The sequence below is a fragment of the Grammomys surdaster genome, unplaced genomic scaffold, assembly GCF_004785775.1.
Source record: "Grammomys surdaster isolate TR1022 unplaced genomic scaffold, NIH_TR_1.0 371, whole genome shotgun sequence".
NCBI classification, from domain to species: Eukaryota; Metazoa; Chordata; class Mammalia; order Rodentia; family Muridae; genus Grammomys; species Grammomys surdaster.
Genome location: NW_021604790.1, coordinates 4,606,896 through 4,629,639, shown reverse-complemented (window position 1 = coordinate 4,629,639; position 22,744 = coordinate 4,606,896). Strand labels below are relative to the sequence as shown.

The following is a 22,744-nucleotide window of genomic DNA, read 5'->3' as shown; positions in this document are numbered from 1 at the left end:
ACACACATGTATACATACATACACACATACACACATGTATACATACACACATGTATACATACATGCACACATACATACATATACACACACATACATACACACATGTATACATACATACACACATACGTACACACATGTATACATACATACACACATACATACACACATGTATACATACATACATAGACACATACACACATGTATACATACATATGTACATACACACATGTATACATACATATACACATACACACATGTATACACACATACATACACACATGTATACATACACACACACATGTACACATACACACATCACCATTATCATCATCTTCACTCTTATATCTCTGATCCCAACTTCCCACAGACCTCAGAGAAAATCTTCCAAAAAAGGCAGTGATCAAATCACTGGGAAGCCAGAGGAGCTGAGTCTTTCCAGAGCAAGACAGAGGCTGATGGAGGGAACCAGGAGGGGGAGACCAGGGATCTGAGGGAGAAGAGCAAGCCACCCAGGATCTTCAGGCTCAGTGAGGGGAGCGAATGCTTCTGAGGGGCCCTCCTAGCTCCACTTTCTAACCTCAGTCTTTATAAGAAAGAGTAGAATGCCCAGATGTGCCGATAGTCCTTATGCTTCCTATAAATTTCCTTAAAATAAATAAATAAATAAATAAACACTGAAAAAAAAGACCAGGCTGTCTCCCTCCCTTTACGATCAATGACGTTAGAGGTCAGAAACCTAACAGGCTTGCTCAATGGCCCAGCTCTTCCTGAGAGCTTCCAGCTCTGGAAAGATACCAAAGATACCAAGGCAACATCTTCAACACCCTTGGCCACAGTCCCACCCCAAGCCCAGATGGAAGAAATGATTATCTCCAAGTCACTGAGAGAGAAAACTAGAAAGGGGAGGTGATGTTAATGTTCCCATCAAAACCCGGATGTTAGAAGAAGAGTCAAGCCCCATCCCCTGGGAGGAAGGTGATCACCCACGTAGGTGGGAGGCTCCAGGCTCCCAAGCTCTGTGAGTTAGTGGATTACCTCTCCTTCCTGGGAGAGTGACACGACACACACACACAATTAGGAGCAGCCCCCCTTAATCGTGTTTAGGGAAAGTACAGCATGAATAACCGTCACTGCGATATCTGTCTCACAGGGTTGGGCAGGGGCTAAAATAAGACTGTGAGATGATTTCAAAACACAAAGTCTCAGTATGAGTCAAAGACACTCAAATCCTCTGGGGGTCCAGTGTAAATAAAAGTAGCAGCAGCCACTTTCCTACAGTCCCCATTATAACTGTCACTGCTACTGCACGCTCTTCTCCTTGGAGGAAGCCCTGGGAGGGGACTTACATGGTGCTAGGCTTTATTACAGGGCTAGCTCCCTAGATTCATGCTTTGTTGGCTATGAGGATGAGGGGAATATTCCTTTTCTTTCTTTTTTTTTAAAAGGCTGAGTCTCAGCATGCAGTCCTGGCTGCCCTAGAACTCCCTATGCAGCCAGGCTGACCTCAAACTCAGACACCTACCTGTTTTTGCCTCACCACTGCTGATATTAAAGCTATGCTGTGTGCCACCACATCCAGCCACCTTCTTTTTGATAGAAGGTCTCTCTGTGGATCTGAAGCTCATTATTTTGGGTAGGACATCTGGCCAGCAAGCTCCTGGGATCTCCTTGTCTCTGCTCCCGAACATTCCAGTCGGAAGCACAGGGGCCATGTCCAGATTTATGTGGGTGCTGGGGATTTGAACTCAAGTCCTCTCACTTGCACAGCAAGTGCTCTTATCCACTGAGCCATCATCTCCCTAGTCCAGCCTTGAACTTATACCTCCTCCTTGATTCTCCTACCTCTACCTCCTGAGGACCAAGACTGCAGGCATGTTGCCACCATGCTCAGTTTATGAGATACTGGACTGAACTCAGGGTTTCATGCATGAAATGCAAGCATTCTATCAACTGAGCTACACCGCCAGACCCTACTATACATTTTTATTCCTTTTTTTTTTAACAATAACAAGTTTGAGGCCAAACTCAAGGTGAACATCTATGCTCCAGGTAAAAAATACGTATAAATAGGAATGATCAAGAGGCCCTGATAACTACACACACACACACACACACACACACACATAGTGTAATTGGTGTCTTGAGCTTTTCCCTGGCAGATACAGATCAGGAAGTAAGTCCCCACTGGAGCCTTCTACTTGCTAATCCCAAACCCGTTCTTCCTCTTTCATTCCTGGATGTCAAGTTTGTCAGCTGGCCTACCTTCCAACCTGGCTCCAGTATCCTGAGTATCAATTCCTAGCATTTCTTCCTGTCTCAGGGTTGCCAACTTTAGGAGATATGCAGTGCTTACCAAGATGAAAATTATCTGCTATCTGATCCAACCCGAATTGAGTGTTCTGTATTTATCTGGCAACCCCAATTGTACCTCCACCCACCCTGCCCAGTCCCAGCCTCCACCAGTAGCAATGTTGTCCCCCTTGTTCCCATAACAACCTGTTCTGATGCAACAGGCCCAGGGTCCATCCTGAGAGCCTTTATATTTAACAAGCACTCCCAACTTGTTAAATTACCTTATGATTTCGGAAAGTTCTAGACTCCAGTATGATACCACCTGAGCCAAAAATATAGGTTCTAGCTCTGTGTGAAGCTGGTGTCTCTGCTAGCTGTGCCAACCCGAGTCTGTGTTATCTAACCACGTCTCTGTCTTTCCAAGAACACACCCTATGTGGATGGGCCTAAGACACCCCACTCACACACTTGGCTCTGTTTTCCTCTTACCCAGCCAAGACCTTGCTATACACACCCAAGAGCTGCTGTCCTTTAAGGACCACAAGCTGAGCCCAACCAGTTGTTTTCAGAGGCACTGCCAGTATCAGCACCACTTGAAGCAGTCAAAACAGGGGAAGCAGAGAGCTGAGCAATGCTCCCAGCCCCACCTTTGGTTATTTAAAGTCAAGATCCAAACACTCTCAAGAGTTAACCTTGCCCTGTGCAAGGGAAGTCCAGCTCCCTCAGGAAAAAGATAACAGCCATGTTCTTGTAACAGCCCAGGGTTCCTCCCTGCTTTACACATTCTGCCCCACGTCAGACTCCCCAACCACGCCCCTCCTCCCTCTCACTTAGTGATGGTAGATGTTGGCATTCACTTTATTTCATTCTGAAGGGACTATTTCATTGGGCTTTCTACCTCCCTTCTTTGGTCTCCTTTAGTCCTAGTTGCTACCCATTTCCTGACTCCACCCAATCAACAAGCTGATCCTTCCCTTTCCTCTGGCCCCTCAGTCTGCCCCAGAGGGCAAAGATTCACCATAGTGATCGGTAAATATTCCTCATTTGCATCCAGTCACATGGAATCTGTTCACATGGCCTAAGCAGTGTCTTTGGCTGGTCAGAACTCAGCTCTGGTTTGTCCCTATAAGATCCAGATGGGGGGAATGAGGGAAGATTATGCTTGATTAGCAGTGGCCCCTCAGGGAGCTCCCCTCTGCCCCCCTTTGCTCCAGCCGGCCAACATCAGGCCATCCAATCCAAATGTGACACCCTCTGCATCCCACTCCTTCTTCTGGAATTGTTGCAGAATTACAACTTCCTCAGAAAGGAAGCTTAGCAAAACCGTGATGGTGGCCGAAGGCAGGAGGATATGACAAACCAGAAGGAAGACAGCCACGTCACACTTGAGCCTCCAGGGCAGCCCTGAGGGGAGGGGCACCTGTGGGGGTGGAGAAGAATGGGCTCGCCCTCCCCCAAGCCCCAGAGAATGTTTCATTCGCTAAATGAGATCAATCTGGCCCAGATGTTAGGCAGCTGCCCCTAGAAGCAGTCCCCACACTGAGCAGCAGAGGCCAAGGCTGTGAATGGAGCTGGCCTTGCAAGCTCTGGGAGCCCTCCTCTAGGGGGTAAACACAGCCTTCAGCTCCCTTCCTCTCTGGTCTGCCGAGGAGGTTGCCTTTTTAGGAAACCCAGAGGTTCCAGAAGAGAAGCAGACAAAGATCAGGAAATAGCCGGGGTGGTTAAGGAGTTGTATAGGGCAGAGGCTGTAGCTCTAGCGACTGAACCAAGGCTGAGGAGCAGCAGCGGCTCAGGTAACCACCTGCTGGGGGTGCTGACTCACTCCCACTGTAACTGCTGGGAACCTTTCCAGTGGGCATCCCCTACCTCCACATCAGCTCTTGCCAGCTCCAAATTCCCAGCCTGGCCACAAACATAGCCATTCCCTCAGACACACTCATTCCCTAGGGACTTAGACACAACAAACCCTCTGCCTAGACACAGCTAACCCTTTCCCGTCATCGTCTGATCCTCGTCAATGAGTTGTGCTCCTTCATCCATTGATACTTTAGAGAAGGAAGGGAAGAAAAAAGGATCTCTAAGAAAGTGTATACAAGCCGGGCAGTGGTGGTGCACACCTTTAATCCCAGCACTTGGGAGGTAGAGAAAGGTGGATTTCTGAGTTCGAAGCCATCCTAGTCTACAGAGTGAGTTCCAGGACAGCCAGGACTACACAGAGAAACTCTTTCTCGAAAAACCAAAAAAAAAAAAGAAAGAAAGAAAGAAAGAAAGAAAGAAAGAAAGAAAGAAAAAGTATATACAAACACACACACAAACATACACACACACACACAAACAAACACACATACAAACACACACAAACACACATGAAAGATTCCTCTTCTGGATTTTTTTGTTTTTGTTTTGTTTTGTTTGGGGGGGAGGGGGGACTGACATCCCTCTATACCCCTAGCACCTCACTCATTTTGAGAGTAAAGCCCTTCTTCCATGAGATGTTCCAGCCCAAAGCAAGCAAAGGCTGGGGAAGGGTAGCAATAGTCACAGCAAGGAAGATGCCCAAGCAAACTGGCTGGAGCAGAAGTGCAGAACAGGCTCCAGGGCTCGTTGCCAGCTTTCCACCATGCATCCTAGGGAAGGCTTCACCTAGTTTTGCTCAGAATGGGATGGAGACAGCATTTAGGAGGAAATAGTTTTGTGTGTCTACACCTATACAGACACACCTTAAATCTAGGGAAACACAGTGTCTGGGGCAAGTTGGGGTGGGGGTGGGGAGCCACACCTGTGTTGAACATTCTACGAGGTCAAATGAATGCTACAGGTTGGGTGCCAAATAATTTGGGGCTATGTTATCCCCGTAAATAGCTATTGATTTCACACCTCTGGGTTTGACTTAACATTCTTTTTTTTTTTTTTTTTTTTTTTTTTTTTTTATTTTGGGTTTTTTGGTTTTTTTTCAAGACAGGGTTTCTCTGTGTAGCCCTGGCTGTCCTGGAACTCACTCTGTAGACCAGGCTGGCCTTGAACTCAGAAATCCGCCTGCCTCTGCCTCCCAAGTGCTGGGATTAAAGGCGTGTGCCACCACTGCCTGGCTTGACTTAACATTCTTAAGATTACTAAATAAACTCCTTCCTAAAATTTGCAGCCTCCTAGCTTCCACTAGCCCTGTTATGAGGTAGCATCAGACGCTTGTAGCAGAGATTTCCTCGCTTTGCTGTAAGCACCTCACCTGATGGTTCACCAATATATGTCTAAAATACCTTGCTCTATTACCTCCCTTGTTCTGTTACTATAAAACGTTCATTGTAGTGGTTATCATGTTGGAACACAGAAACTGAAGCAACCTGAATCTGTGTTCTTTAGCCATAGTCACTCACATTTGGCTCCAGCATAAACTTCCTCATATTCCTTTTGAGGTGAGAGTCGTGTTTTTGCATTGACAAATAAGGCAAAGGCTCCTTACCTCATCCGAGCACCAGGCACACACAGGACTCACAGCCAGACATTGCTGGCAGGAGTTCACGCCTCGTGTGGTACAGATGTTGGACTCTGCAACAGAGAGGCATAGGCATTAGCACCTAACTTGCTCGGAGCAGTGACCATCCTGCCCTGACTACGCCAAATCCTTCCCAAACACTCTGGTGAGCATTTCATCGGTGCACACAAACATACCCTAACCCTACCCATTAGACATTTACCAAACATGGGCTATTACACAAGGTAGAAAACAACAAAGATGGGGAGAAACTTAGTCCTTTATCAAAGGATAAGCCACAGCAGCAGCAGCTGATGGGACTGAGTGACAGATCCAAGTGTCCCACCATAACTGATAGGAAGGCTTTAACCAGACTGGTTTCATACCTGTACTGGGCAAATGAAAAGCCAAGGCCCAGTGTAATGGGCCATGTGCCTTCTCCAATTGTCTAACTGAAGTCATAGCCACTACACAGAGGACCTAGGGCTCAGATGCAGTAAGATTGACACCTAAATACTGTGGGACTTTAATGAAAGCAGGGTAACCTTAATGACCATGTCCCACTATCTGAACTCGTGTTAAGTTTTCCAATTCTTTGGGACCAATCATTGAATACACAAAAGAACTAGAGTACTGTTTCTCAACCTGTGGATCATGGTCCCTTAGGGCTCCACATAGCAGATATCCTACATATCAGATATTTACTGTTACAATGTATATATATACATATATATGTATGTGTATATATATATATATATATATCATAGCATTTACATAACAGTCATATGATTGTTACTGTTGGATTCATCACAGTAGCAGAGTTTGTTATGAAGTAGCAACAAAGTAATTTTGTGGCTGGGGGAGTCACCACAGAATGAGGAAGTGTATTAAAGGGTGGCAGTCTTAGGAAGGTTGAGAGCGGCTGAACTAGAAATCAGGAAAGGCTAATGGAGTCTAGAAGAATGTGGCACTTCTGAGGCACTCTGAAGCAAGGCCTGTGCTCTGTGCTGTGCCCTTGAGCAACTCACCTCCTCTCTATAAAATGACTGACCTATCTCTCAGGACTTTTGCAAGAATTCAATAAGCCAAGAGGGTGCTTCAAGATGCCGCTCAACAGGGAAGAGTCCTGGAGTTGACAAACAGCAGGGAGAAGACTCCAGGGAGCAACAAAGACAGCCAAGAGGATCAAAACAGCACCGAGAAGTGCAGCCAGGAAGTGAACCCCAGGCAGCTCTGTGGAAGCCTCTCCCTGGGTTTGGTGTCCCTGGCCTCAGACAAATAAATCCTCTCTGCCTATTGTGCCTCAGGGAAGTCTTTATCACCCAGGAGCAGGAAGATCTATTCCTCCTCATGTAGCTTGACAGTTCTTGGAATGACTTTCTGAAGGGTTTCCTTTGCCCATAATTCTTATTTCTTGGCTTTGCCTCCAGCAAATCTATTTCCAAATAAATAAATTATCCTAGTTACTGAGGTGTTTTCTCGATATTTCCAGAACGTCTCATCTAGTCAAACATCTATTTTATTTTGACTGAATTCTAGCTATCTCAACAGCTGTGCAGGACAGGACACACTCAGAAAATGCCCTGCCATGGTCAGAGACTATCTGCATCTGTGTCTTGAACTGATTGGGATGGTTTACAACTTTGTACAAGTTAGAAATTAACACAGAAAATTGATGATGATGTAAATTTATTTTTATGAGAAAAACACATACGATTCTCATTCAACAAAAATGTCAACAATGTCAACCTGGTAGAGAACATAAGTCCCAAAGGTTAAAGCTTATTGTTTTACAGGCATTGGCCAATTTTTAAGAATCTATTAGCCAATTCATTTCCATATGACTGACCAACTATAAAACTCCCTTCCTTGAATTCCCCTTTGAAGTAGTTCTAACACCTTACCGGTTCCCATGATGTTTAAACTGATTAAAATCTTTGATAAGTGTTCTTTTTGTATGTTTGTATGAACATAGTATCTTTTTACTCTTTTAAAAATTACATTTTAAGAAGCTGAGAAAATAGCTCAGTAGTACAATGAATGTTTAGCATGCATGTGGACCTGGGTTTCCTTCTCCGCGTGGCAATAAAATAAGGAAAGGAAGAAGAAATGAGAGGGAGAGAGGAGGGGAAAGACAAGGAAAGATCAGTTGGGCTCTTGGGACCTTCTTGCCTAAACCAGAACACAGTCGAAGTGGCACCAACTGAAAAGTTTATGGCTAAATAGTTTTATTTTGCTGCAAGTGAACTAATTTCTAAACAGTATACACAGAGTTCTAGAATAAAGTCTGTAGACCAGGCTTGGTGGTGCACACCTATAACTCCAACAGTCAGGTGACTACAGCAAGGGTACTGTCATGAGTTGGAGCTATCCTGGACCACATTGCAAGCAGCAAGATTCTATTTCAATATCTAGATATACATTTAGATCTATAGATACATAAACACACACATATTATATGTAAATGGAACCTCAGATAAGATATGATATCATCCACCTCCTCAAAACACTGGATTGTCTATGGAATCCTTGAAGCACGGTTTAGAAGCTCCAGAGTTCCTCAGAGGCTGGGCTCTGTTCTGAGATGCCACCACAGGCTCATGAGTAACTAGTGGCTCTATTCTCAGATGTGAATAAAACAGGTGTGTGTGTGTGTGTGTGTGTGTGTGAGAGAGAGAGAGAGAGAGAGAGAGAGAGAGAGAGAGAGAGAAAGAGAGAGAGAGAGAGAGGCTCAGTGTGTAGATGTGAGTGTGTGTGTGTGTGTGTATATGTGTGGATGTGTGTGGATGTGTGTGTGAGAGAACCACAGAGAGAGACAGAGAGAAAGTGGGGGGGTGTGAAAATATGCATGAGTCTAAGAGTGTGAGAGACAGACAGAGTGTGTGTGTGAGTCTGAGTGTGAGTATGTGTGTGAGTCTGAGTGTGCAAATCACAAAATGGCAATTGTGTCACTGGCTTCAGGCCTGGCTCCATCCCATATGAGTGGGGCAACACTCAGCAACACAAGGTCTACTGGAGGAAGCGTAACTGATATTTCCACAGATACCATGTTCTGAGCCCACAAAACCAGCATTGTCACCCAAGGCTTCTCCCTGCAAGGGCAGTCTGGCCAGACCTCAGCCTCACACCCGTTCCCCTGGGGCTAGATAGAGCCCTCTTCATTACAGCTGGATTAGAAGAGTTCTGAGAGAACCCAGCCTGGGATATTTCAGTAACTCCCCTCTTTGGGGAGTTTCCATGGAGACTGGCAACAAAGAGTGATCCTGGACATGAACACCATGAATGCTCACTAGAAAGAGGAAACCCAAGGGGAGATGGTTACAATGGAAAGCGGCATGGGTCCAGTCGAGTTCTTTTTTTACTACATTTATTGGTTTTGTTTGAGAGAGAAAGAGAAAGAATGAATGGGCACATGTGCCATAGTACATGTGTGGAGACAGAGGACACCCTGAGAGTCGGTTCCCTCCTTCCACTGTGGAGGTCTGAGAATCAAACGCAGCCTGTCAGGCTTGGTGGACTTTAATGTCCTGAGCCATTTCTACAGCCCAGCCCACATTATTGTTCAAAACCCTTCCCAGTCTATTCCGTTTACCCATTCATCCATTCACTCACTCTCAAATTAGCACTCCCTAGGAGCTCTTGACTTACAGGCACAACAGAAAGCCTTGCCAAATGTGAAATAAGAGAGAGCAGGCCCCTCCCAGGGTACCAGCAGCCAGTGACCTCAGAGGGTGGGCTGAGCTGCTCCTTTAGGAAGTCCCTCACCCTGTTCTTTTGATGATGTATTTTTAATGAATCCCAGGTTGATAGTGGAAGAACCAATGATTCCTCTAACAACCCCTCCAACCGAGTCCTTCGACAGAGGGCAGGAGCCCTGGAACTCAGTGGTTGAAAGTGGCTGACTCATCAGAGGTCTCTGAGCTGGGCCCAAGCTGATTCAAAGGCCTGCTACTCCCAGGCTGTCCCTCCCTTCTGGGACCTCCTCCCACCCTCCATTTCCAGTCATTCACAAAGCCTGGATTCCTTCTCAGCCTCTGTAGTCCAGAAGGGCTTACTGGGGAAGTGGGAGTCCTCACCAGAACGTCAGAGAAAACAATGGATGGCTCCCAAAATCCTGTGTGAGAGAAGCCGAGCAAGGTTGACTGGGACTGCGCTGGTTGTAAGGCTTAAATGAACACTCATGAACGCGACAGCTGGCAGACATAAAGTGCTCAATGAGTGTGGGGCCGGGGTTGGTTTTGTTGTTGCCTTTTTTATCTTTAGCTTCAAGCTATTTAGAGCAGACAAACTTTTTCATTTTTTTTTCAATTCCTTAAAGTCATTGTATAGGGCACGTGTCCCGAAGCTAATTCAGTCCTGAAGAGAAGGTTAGAGATGGGCCCGAAAGTACCAAGACGAGGTGAAAATCTAAACAGAACAAAGAGTGTGCATTCAAAATCCCAATCTAGGAACGATAGCTGAGAGAAGATGTTCCCTGGGAAAGACAGGCAGGGCCAGCCAAGAAGTTTGCCTGGAAAGTGGAAATACGAGCCTGTGGTTTGGCCTTTCAGCCTGGTTCACAGGACCAGAAATGAGATAAAGGGTGGGGGAAAAAAAAACAGAGGCGAAAAGGAAACAAGTTGGAACCAGGGGAAGTCATAATGCATCAGTGGGGCTGTGACAAGGACATGATGTCCAGGGACACAGCATGTCAGAATGTAGGGGCAGTACACCCTGACGAGGCCAAGGACCTTCAGGACTTAGTTGGGGTGAGAATGGAGGACAGTCCACACTAATGACCGCCATGCAGATCTCTCTTGCTGCCTGCCAGAAAAAATCCTGGCCCAGAGCCTCAGCCCTGCCCCTGAGCTTTAGCCACGTCCCACTTAGGTCCATGGGGTCACTGGGTGACCCAGGTGGTGCCTGATCTTCCCTTGCAGTCTCTTGGGTGGCTGAATCAGCAAACAGAATAGCTCCTGCTAACGGCCCCATGCATGCATGCATGCATGGCTTATCAAGAATAAGTTGCAAGGAACGCTTTTTGGTTTTTATTTCACCCTTAAGGCTAGCTCAGTACCTGAAGGAAGCAAGAGAGAGAGAGACAGAGACAGAGAGACAGAGAGACAGAGACAGACAGAGAGAGAGAGAGAGAGAGAGAGAGAGAGAGAGAGAGAGGTGAGGCTCATGAGAACACAAACTTCTGTCCTCAGGAGCAAAAGGCTCCAAGGGTCATTGCTGGATCAGTAGAGTTCAGACCGCAATGTCTCATCAAATCCAAGACTGTGTTGCAGAGGTATCTGGTGTCAGATTTTAAATATTCCTTAAGTGCACCCAAGCCAATTAAATGTGAAATTTAACAATAAAAATTGTATGTGATTTGCCTCCATTAAGAATAAATATTAAGCCGGAGAGTGGTGGCACACACCTTTAATCCCAGCACTTGGGAGGCAGAGACAGGCAGATTTCTGAGTTCGAGGCCAGCCTGGTCTACAGAGTGAGTTTCAGGACAGCCAGGGCTACACAGAGAAACCCTGTCTCGAAAAAAAAAAACAAAAACAAACAAACAAAAAAAGAGTAAATATTAAAATACATTTTTGGTTGAATATACAAGAGAGAGAGAGAGAGAGAGAGAGAGAGAGAGAGAGAGAGAGAGCTGTTTTAACCCCCAGTACCTGTGAATGTGACCTTATTTGGTCACAGAGATTTAAACAAGATGAGGTCATTAGTGTGCACACTAACCCAAGATGACCGATACCTTTGTAAGAAGGGAAAAACCCCACATGAAGACAGACGCAGACACCGAGTGGCATCAGAGACAGAGGCTGGAGGGAAAGAGCTAGAAGCAAGGAGTATCAAGGAGAACAAGGCGCCACGAGAAGCTAACAAGAGGCAAAAATGGGTTCTACCCAGAATCTCAGACACACATTTCTGATGTCTTAAGTCACCAATTTATAGACTTGCTCACAACCACCCAAAGAAATCAATTCTAAGCTGATCTGCATTTCCATAGTCATATGTGACATTGTTTTGACGACAGTGTGTCCTTAGACGCTCCCATGAACTGGAACAACAACAAAGCAACCCTGGAATGGAAACTTTGCCATGCTTCACCCACCCATGAGAAAGGTCAGAGAAGGTCTTTTGGCTTTACAACTTTCTGCCAATATTTATCGACGGTCCCAGCATTCATTCATTCATTCACTCACTCACTCAACAAGCATTCAGTGAGCACCTACCACACTCAGCATTCTTCTAGGCGGCACTGGAGACATATGGATGAACTATACAAGCCCCTGATCCGGTGATGCTCATGGTTTGGTCAGGAAGGTGATAACAAAACCAAAAACAGAAGAAAAAAAAACAGCAATGAAAGCGGAGGCAAATGCTTCCAAACAAAGCAAGGAAAGCAGTTGTGAATAAACTAGTCTAGCAGCGTCAGCTACAGAAAAAGGTCCAGAAAGGTTCTTCTGGGAGGTTGACATTCTGTAATGATGCTACAGAGAGAGAAGGAGAAGCATTCACCAAAGTTCAAAGGCCAAAGCTGATGGATGGACCTCCTCCCATTCAAGAAATAGCAAGAAGACAGAGAGGAAAGAGGAGAGAAGCAGGGGAGACACTGGAGAACTAGGGACCAGCACACAGGTGGGAGCATGATCTGCACCACACAGTAGGGATGCTGAAGGAATCTGAGCAGAAGCGAAGGGGAGATGCTCAGCCTGACCACCAAGCACAGGATCAAAGCCAGAAGCAAAATGGATCCCTTTGGATATTATTAAAAACAATCCAGGCAACAGCTGTCAACGGTTTGGATTGAAAGGGCAGCAGTGTTAACAGTGTGATCAGACTCTGCATGCATTCTGCACCAAGGACTTGCTGATGGATTAGGCGTGTGTGGAACTGAGGAAGGATCTGAACTTGCACAAGTACACCCATTTTAGAAAAGGTTCACTTGTTTTGGCTACAGGGCATCTCGCTTCGCCAGGCCCCCTCCAGCCACTAGGACCCTACCTTTATAAGTGAAGCTAGATCATGTCTGGTAATTGTCTTTAAGGGGATTAGTTAGGAAGCCATGAATGAAGATTATAAAATCTCAACCTAAGGACATTGTGATCTAAAGCTAACACTTAGCCCTGGAGAGACAGAGTTGGTATGGTAGAGAAAGCAGTTAGTCCAAGAGGTCTGAAGTCCTTGTCATTCTGCAGACTGTATGGTCTCAGTGGCACCCAACTCTCTGGTGCTCTCTTTAAAACCCGGTCACATGCCTACTCAAGATTTATAACTGCCCCGCAGTACTCAGCGGGCCACCCAGCCTTATCAGACAAGCTCTGAAAAGCCCAGACAGCTATTTTTATCTCCTCCCCACCGACTCAGCCTCCCAAATATGGGCATAATATTTACTGCATGGGGATTAGGCAAGGTAACGTACGTGAAAGAGCCATACGGTAACTGTTCAGTCAATGGTCTGTTTCCTCCCCATTATCCTCTCTCTGGTTGCTTCCTGCACCTCAAACGCACCTCTCTTCTCCTCTCCCTCAAGGTCACACATAAGTGGGGCCCTTTGTCTATGATGGAACATAAGGAGGAAGCCACCCTGGCAGGAGAGAGGAGCCCCCAGGAGCAGACCTCACCAGAAACTAAACTAGTTTGTGATTCGGGCGAGTCCCTCGCTTCTTAGGAACTCAGTTTCAGCTTTTCTGTACTCGTTTAGAGAGTCTTCAAGGTGTTACTGGCCCCGAAGACGGATATTCTTTCAGAACCAGAAGGTGTCAATAAGGCCGCTAATACTCTAGAAGTCATAGATAGCATTCTTGGACATGAAGTCCCGGGTATACACGTGGACATTTCTTCCTCATGGCCTAAAATCGGGATCAAATGCTGCATTTTAGAATTCTGGAAGATTTTGCTCACAGAAGCCCCACCCCACCAACTGACTCATTCAGTGTACAGAAGAGACTTGTCTGTACCATGCTCTGTTTCATGCCCAGCTCAGTGGTGTCCTGGAGGTGACCTTGATATCCAGCTTTGCAATTCTGGGGCATCCCTCCCCAGCTCTTCATGCTATGGTGCCAGGCGGTTGTGGTGTGAACAGTTCCGTCAACCAGTCTTGGTAAGAAGACAAACTTGTTTATGGATAGTTGTTTGGCAACATTTATTACAATCAGAGACAAGAGTAGTAGTACACAGTGTTAGTATTCTGTTAAACTCCACCTCCACAGTTACCTGGCAACAGCCAGGTATGCTCCGCCCCACAGTTACCTGGCAACAGCCAGGTAGGTCTGCCCACTATAAAAGGGGCTGCTTGCCTCCTCCTCTCTCTCTTGCTCTCTTGCCTCCAGCTTCTCTCTGTCCCCTCGCCCCTCCCCCTTCCTTTCCCCCTCTCTCCACGTGGTCATAGCCCTCTCTCCCTCTTAATAAACTCCCCCTCGTGGAACCGTCTGGTCTGCTGTTGTCTGTTCCAAGCTGCACCCCGAAAAATCCTTTCACACAGAATGCCAGCAGCTTGGAGGTAGAGGCAGAGGGATCAGGAGTTCAAGGATAGCCTCATTAAAAAATGAGTTCAAGACCAGACTACGTTAAATGAGACCGTGTCTCAAAAAAATAAAATAATAAAATCAGCCTCCCAAGTGCTGGGATTTAAGGTGTGGGTTACTAAGCCCAGCTGTTTTAAAAAACAGCAATCTTCAAGTAAAAGACACACTGTTGAAAACTCTAGTCCCCATGTTATACCTAGATCTCTTGGTTTTCCTTCTGTTCTGTAAAGGTCAGAGTTCAAGGTCAGCCTGGTCTACAGAATGAGTTCCGGGACAGCCAGGATTATACACAGAGACCACATCTCAAAAAGTAGGACAAAATAAAATAAGTAAATGAGCAGTTTAAGTTTCTCACCAGAAGAAAGTGGTAACTGTGAGCTAACTGTGTTCCACAGCTTGATTTAGCCATTTCCCGATGCTTACATTTCAAATTATGTTGCACATCAGATACAGAATTTGTACTTGTGAATTAATGATAAATAATAGAGGAGAATGAAGAAAACCACACTCTGACCAGCCTATCCACATGGCCTTCTCAAATCACTCAGGGCAAAGTGTGGCTCTGTTCTCAAGTGTAGAATCCCCAAGTGGTAGGACTTGGCACTCCGCATCCTCTGGTGAGATGCTCAAATAGAGTCCTCACAAACACTCAGAGAAAGGGATTCATCTGAGAGAGTTAAAACCAGAGTCTGTAACGTCCAGAAAGCTCACACAGCAGATTTTCTGCCTCTAAGAACTTCATCAGCAAAGAGAGTTGACTTCAGGGACTTATAAAGCGGCTCCTGGGTGTGCTTCCTGTCAGCCTCCTGGAACTCTCTCTTCTAGTGCAACATGACAAGCCTGATTCTAACCTCAGGGCTTCTCACTTCACAAGGAATTTTTGCAGAGCATTCAAAATCACTGAGAAGTTAAAGGAGAAACTTATCCAGTAAGAGCTGAGAGGAAAAGAGAGAAACCAGAAAAAAAAAATCTCATCTGCCCCTTCACCAATCCACAGGCTCCAACATACCGGGATGAAGGCCTACAGATAAGGTGACTCTCTCAGTCCTCCAGCAAATTAACATAAAAACCCGCAAAGCTCTGATGTGACGTAAGTTCTTAACCACAGGCTTGCTGCTCTTTTCCTGAGAAATTTTTCTACAGAAAAGGAAGTTGTATGCAGTACAAGTTAAAGTACAGGGAAAAAAAATGTATCAGCACACAGGTGATAGCTGTACTTATGGGGAGGTCCGAGTAGAATACACCACCTTTCTGACTGTGAGCACTGTCAAAACTGTGACAGATTGGGAGCCAAATTGGGACAAATCAGATTTTCTAATGGTGAGCATGTCTGCACCTCACTCCTCAGTGAGTGGCAGGGACGGCAGTAGTCTTCTGTAGAAATGTGATGTCTAAGGACTTGTTTTGCTTTGTTTGCTTTTTTTGGGGGGGTTGTTTTGTTTTGTTTGATTTTGTTTTTCAGAGATGCTACCAAATGCATGAGGAGCAGAATGGATCCAGGCGTACTGACCAACCCAGTGACCTCAAGAGCGACATGTCCTATTAGACCACAAAACATCTGTTGCCGAGGCAGAAAGATCATAAGAGCCAGATGTTGGATGGGACTAAAGTAAAGCACTGGCATCTTGATGTAGTGGGACAGCTCCACTCATACCACGGCGCCTCTGGTTCCCGGCACAAGTTCACGCCAGTCAAAGTTCCAGCAGGGATGAGGGATATCTCACAAGTCCCCACCCCTAACTTAGCCACTGTTGACAGCTGATGGCTTCTGGAGAATGGAGAGTCAGTTCTCTTCAAGGATATGGTCCCTGGTAGGTGGACCCTACTCCAGTGAATGGTCCCACATCCATAAGTATATAGACGGCACAAATGGGACACTGAGTTACAGAAAACAGAGAAAGAGAAGGACGATGTAAACTTGAGAAGGGGGAAGGAATGAGGGGAAAGTGATCATAATAAATAATACCAAAATATAAAAAAAACAACTAATAGAAACATATTTGGAGCCAGGCGGTGGTGGCGCATGCCTTTAATCCCAGCACTTGGGAGGCAGAGGCAGGCAGATTTCTGAGTTTGAGAGTTCGAGGCTAGCCTGGTCTACAGAGTGAGTTGCAGGACAGCCAGGGCTACACAGAGAAACCCTGTCTTTAAAAACAAAAAACAAAACAACAAAAAAAAGCAAACAAGAAAGAAAGAAAGAAAGAAAGAAAGAAAGAAAGAAAGAAAGAAAGGAAGGAAGGAAGGAAGGAAGGAAGGAAGGAAGGAAGGAAGAAAGAAAGAAAGAAAGAAAGAAAGATAGATATTTGGAAATATCTGTTGCTTTTATGACCAAGAATAATTTAAAAAAAAAAGTAGGGATTGTTACAAATCCCTCAGTTCTTTCTTTTGTTTGTTTATTTTTGTTTTTCTTTTTGGAGCAAAGTTTCTCTGTGTAGCCCCGGCTGTCCTGGAACATGTTCTGCAGACCAGGCTGGCCTCAAACTCACAGAGATCCCCCTGCCTCTGCTTCCCTAGTGCTGAGTCATGTTCCACCACCACCAGGCTCTCAATTCTTTATCTAGCAGTAAGAAGCGCTGATGCCTCAAACGTGTGGCATCAAACGTGTGGCTCTCCGACTGAACACTGGTGGAACCTCCGTGGTTTGGTAGAGGCGGCTGCACTGCTTCCAGGGTGATATCTCACTGCAGTAGGATGGAATGACCCCAGTGAGCTCTTGGAATTCCTGACACAAGCAACAACTAGGATGAATGATATGTGCACCCCAAATGAGAGAAGCCAAGATTTAAAACGCTACACACCATGCTTTCTTCTCCATGACATTCTATACAAACAGATCTATGGGGACAGGAGACAGAACAGTGATTGCCAAGGACCAGATGTGGGAAGAGAAGATTTACAAAGACGCTGGAGAGAACATCTTAGGGTACTGAAAATACTCTCTATCTTCATTATGGCGGTGATAATTTGTCTTTACCAAAATATACGTAATTGCACACTGAGATGCTAAACCCCATAGTACATAAGCTATACTTAATGATAAATGGCACTTTTTTAAAAATAGACTTCTTTATTGTCATCTTTTGTCCAAGCGTGCGTGTGTGTGTGTGTGTGTGTGTGAGTTTGTGTGCACCATGTATACCCAATGACTAGAGTTACAGATTGTTGGGAACTGTCTCCTACGGGTGCTAAAACCTGAACCCAAGTCCTCTGAAAGAGTATTAAATGGTCTTAAGCACTGAGCCATCTCTCTAGCCCAACGCTCCTTTTAAAAGATATAGACTTTTTATTTTATGTGTATTTTGACTGAATGTATGTAAGTATTCAGTGCCTAATGAGGTTGGAAGAAAATGTCAGGTCCCCTGAAATTTAAGTTACAGGCAATTGTGAAGCAACTATGTGGGTGCTGGGACCTGAACCCAGCTCCTCTGCAAGATCAATAAGATCCTAGCCAGGTTTCTAGCCCCCAGTCCTAGCCCCTTAAAAGAAGTGAAAGTTTCCTGGGAACACGGCGAGCCTGGAGAGGAAGGTAAGTGTTTGTCATTATGCTACATAGTCTCAAGGTCTAATAAATACTGGTAGTTCCCAAAGAAAAGAAGCCTTGGACAGCATCATCCCCAGATCCTAGGTTCATATCCACTAGCAGCCTGAGTTGGCAGTACACACATGACCCTTAGCACTTGGGGAGAGGGGGAGAGGGGGAGAGGGGGAGATACAGCAGGCCACTCTGTGGGCAGCACAGAGGCTAAGGACAAGCCGAGTGGTTTATTCCTGAAGCTGCAGTCACACACACACCCCTTGCCCAGTTAATTATCTGTCTGCTGATTCATGACTTGTGGTTCCTGTGGGCATGCTTCCTGGATGTTTCTGCCAACAAGGGAAGGATTCTTGCAGCTGGAGGAGATGATAAACAGAGAGCCAAGGAGGGCGGGGAGCTGCAAAGGAAGAGTTTGTATCGAGAGTTCTAGAGTCGCATTCAGATCCCCCTCCTCACTCCACTTCCTTGTCCCATCAGATGCTCTTCCAAGGACACAAATGTCACTTGTGCTCACAAACTTGAGGGGAAGAACAGAAAATATTGTTCTAGTGATTCCCCCAAAGACAGGGAAAAGGGAGACACTTCAGAGGATCCCATGTGTTCTGTCATCTTCTGATCAGGGGATGGACATCAGAGCAAAGGTCCAAATGGCTGGGGTTGTGGTTTAGTATCGAAGCACATTTAGTGTGCACAAAATCCTAGGTTCCATTCTCAGCAAAACACAAACACACACTCACACAGAGACACACACTCTCATACACACACAGAGAGATACACAGAGACACACATACACACAGAGAGACACTCTCACAGAGACACACATTCACACACACACACATCCTCTCACACACCCTCAAACACTCACATACACTCACTCACACAGACACAAACACACACAAACACACACAGAGACACTCTTACAAACACATACACTCACACATACAGTATCTCTCTCTCCACACACACACACACACACACACACACACACACACACACACAGAGGGGTGGAGGATCAGGTAGAACACCCGAGGCTACAAATGTGTAAATATTAGATATTCACATATAGAGACATCATGTCTAGGTGCCTTCTTATACCGTTCCCTACATAATTCTTTTATGGCCTGTGTGCCAAGCACCGGGCACAATGTTGAACAAAATATACATTTTGCTCTCCCTGTAGAGACTGAAGTCTTATGTGTGGGTTTTACCACCCTCTCGATTCAAAGTTGAGACTCGGAAAAAAAAAATGAATGTGTGGACATCTCTCCTCCTGGGCCTTCTCTGTAGATTCTTGCAGGTCCTGAGGGCTGAAATATGCCAAGCTACCACAGAAGAACAGGATGAATTAAGAGGCTGTGAGAGCTGAAGTCTCAGCTGGGAGCCTGGACCACACTGATGCATTAAGCAGCAACAGCTCTGGTCTGTAGTCCATGGTAGACAACCTAATGACAACAGGAATCACCATGCATGGAACACAGGAATCACCACACATGGAACACAGCAATCACCATTCATGGAACACAGGAATCACCACACATAGAACACAGGAATCACCACACATAGAACACATCAATCACCATACATGGAATACAGGAATCACCACACATAGAACACAGCAATCACCATACATGGAACACAGGAATCACCACACATGGAACATAGGAATCACCATGCATGGAACACAGGAATCACCATGCATGGAACACAGGAATCACCATGCATGGAACACAGGAATCACCATGCATGGAACTGTTCATTTGAGCCTTTGTCTCATTTAGTCTGCAAACGAGAGTCACTATTTTTCTCCATTTTACAGGTGAGGAAACCAGACTAAGATATTAGGTAATTTGATAAGATCACATGGTCAGTTGGGGCAAAGCAGAGGATCAAACCTACATCCTGCCTGCTTAAATCCCAGCTGTCCCTTTTCCCAGCAAAAAGCCTGTCCTCATGTCTCCAGGCCCCTAGGATTCCTGAAAAGAGCTTTAGTTGGACAGTTCCCAGAATACAGACTCTAGAAGAGGACCAAGCACCTCCTCCTGGCTGACCTAGTTAGGTTAGAACGCCCACTACAATAGGAGGAAGCCTTGAAACAAAGTATTCAGATGAAGCTAAAAAGATTCTCTTTGTAGATAGAAACTGAAAGTCAGCGTCTCCTCAGAATCTCCTACTCCAACAGCCCTTCTGTGGCACCTCACTCCCACCCTGTCCTGTGTCCCTTCAATACTGTGTGTCCCCAAGTCACCTCACCATCTCCTTCCCCAGGGACCTAGTGATGTTTGCAACTCTGCCACCAACCCTGAGATGGCGTGTGAGTATGACAGACACTTCTTTTACAGGATGCTCTAGAATCCTCTGTTCCTCAACAGGACTCCACACTCTCTCAGAGAGAGTCAGAGGCTAGCTTACGACAAGCCACCACCTCTCTAGATTATTCCAGTCCCAACAAATCTATAATCAGAAATCCTAAAGGTTTCATTGCTTGTTTGGTTTGGTGCGTATATGCATGTGTACATGTATGTACATGTACATGCATGTTCATGCACAATTGTCCCTGGGCAGAAACCGAAAGACAACTTTGGATGTCGTTTCTCAGAAATATCACCTTTTTTTTTTTTTGTGACAGGATCTCTTTCTATCCTGAGCTTCCCAAGTAGGCCAGGCTAGCTCCCTAGTGAGTCCCAAGGATACATTGTTTCTGTCTCCCCAGCACTGGAATGACAAGCACACCACTACACCAGGCTTTTTAAATAAGTTCTGGGGACAGAATTCAGGTCGTCCTACTTTCCCAGCAGTCTCCTCATCTCCCCCATCTTTAAGGGATCTTTAAACCCAGGCTTAGGTATACCAGGGCAGTGTGATCCTATATGGAGCATTGCAAACCAGTGAGGGGTCCAGGAGAGGTGGGAAGAGAGTGAGAGACCAAAATAAGAGATGCACTTCATCTTCACTGGAGCCTAACTGTGCACTGTGCTGCCTGTGCGCTATCTGTCAACTCAGTACCTCTCGAACTACAGATGATGGTGATGATGATGGTGATAATGGTGATGATGATGATGATGACACTCAGAAGTTAATTTGAAAGTTATAGATACACACAAACCACAAAGTGTTTAAAATACAATCTCAAAATAGCTGAGACTAACTGGAAGATGCCTAACACAAAGCATACTAGCTATCTCTCGTACAGTGTATCTGCTATCTGTGAATACACTTTCAGGCTGTACTTAAGCCTGGCCTGTCATTACATGCCAATTAAAAAATGAGAAGGAGACATTTTTAAAAGGTTTCAAGTTCATGAAAGTTAGCCTATCTGTTAGAAACATCAGCTTTCCTGGTCCATTTCCCCATTCCCCATCAACAGCTACCAGCAGCTGACAGAGACTGCAATATCTCCAGGGCAGAATGCCGGAGATCCTGGTTGCTGTTCTGTGGTCACAAAACTTGTTCAATGTAGGCTAAAGGCCACAGTTGTCACCTTTCACTTGGAAGTGTCTACAACAAAGGACAGCCGTCAGTTCTCCACTGAACCCCCTTTCCTGTCCCATGTCTGTATTCATTTGTACCACAGTAAGGAGGTCTTGAAGGCAGCCACCAAAATATTTTTGGATTACTTAACCTCAGAGCAAACTTAACAAAATTTACCTTCAACAAATAGTCCATCTGGGTCTGGAGACGTAGCTCAATTAATAAAGTGCTTGCCTGCCATGAGGAACAAGTCCCTAGAGCATATAAGCCCTGAGAGGTGGTACATATCTGTAAATCCTAGCACTCAGTAGAAGAGACACAGGGGAGTCTGAAGTTCACGGTCACCCTCGACCATACAGTGTGAAGTTTCCTGAAATATTTGAGACTGTATTACACACACACACACACACACAATCTTCAGGATTTAACTTACTCCACCTCCAGCAACATCACCTCCAGCTCCCCTAGGGCTCTGCGGACTGGATGACTCCCCTTCCCTGAAGCCTTAGTGGGCCTGAAAGCTGCCGATGCAGGCAGCTGATGCTGTGAGCCGCAAGGAGGAGAGACAAAGCCAGCCCCAAGGACCTCTGTGCTGACTCCCAGCACACAGTCAGGGAGTGCTGGGTGAGAGGTCGGTCCCAGAAGGGACAGAGCCCCTGCTCCTCCTTTTTGAGTGGAGCGGCCAGAAGAACAAACTCGAGGGGATGTAGACAAGCCGCACTCAAGAGAAAGGGGCAACCCAGAGTGCACACACCCACCCAAGCAGGTGAGCCGCATCTTTCTGCCAGCGCACTGGAACGGCCCAGCGGAGCCCCATTTTGCCTCTGCTACCCGGGCCAGACCAGGATCTCCGCCACCAGAGAAGCGCCCTCGAGGCCACGGGAAGAAGGATCCGCCCCCCACACCTCAGCTTCTTAAGCTCTGGTTCCCACTGTCCCACCGCAGTTCACGTAGCCCCTTCGCTCACCTCCGATGACAACGCCCGCCAGCGCCCCCAGCGCCAGCAGAGCGGCCCAGAGCTGTCCCGGCCACCGCGCTTGCATCCTGTCCGCTGTCCTTCACGCTGTGCGCGCGCCACGGCGAGCCTGGAGCCCACGGCTGCTTTTCCTGCTGCGGGAGGGGAGGGAAGAGGAGGGGAGGCGACTGGGTGGGTGGGACACAGCGGGGCGGGTCAAGTGCTCGCGCTCCCTCCCTCCGGCCCCTGTCTGGACCCGGCCTGAGGCTGAGTGTGATGGGGAAACTGCGTGCCTCTCTTCAGAACCTTCCCCAGCCCTCCACCCACAAGGACTCGCCCGCGTTCCCTAGAGGCGACCGCGCCCCCGTGGGTCCTGTGTGCATCTGGGTCCCAGGTGTCTGCGGCTGGGTGCTTGGTTTAAAAAAAAAATATAGTAGCCTTGAGCCATTTCCTGAATTCTGCTAGTCCCACCTCCGCAGAGACACCAACACTGCTATTTCACTTCGCTGGGC

At 46.4% G+C, this 22,744-nt stretch overlaps 1 protein-coding gene across 1 annotated transcript in view; it reads right to left on the bottom strand.

Moving 5' to 3' along the window:
* The window catches only part of Itgb3 (integrin subunit beta 3), a 55,629-nt gene extending 33,306 nt beyond the window's left edge, over nucleotides 1-22,323 (bottom strand). Inside the window, exons 1-2 of the mRNA XM_028780674.1 lie at nucleotides 22,245-22,323; nucleotides 5,753-5,838 (exon numbers count right to left, since the gene is read on the bottom strand). Of these exons, the coding sequence (XP_028636507.1) occupies nucleotides 5,753-5,838; nucleotides 22,245-22,320 (162 nt within the window). The 5' untranslated portion in view covers nucleotides 22,321-22,323. The remainder of the gene's footprint in view (nucleotides 1-5,752; nucleotides 5,839-22,244) is intronic.
* Between the last annotated feature and the right edge of the window lie 421 nt (nucleotides 22,324-22,744).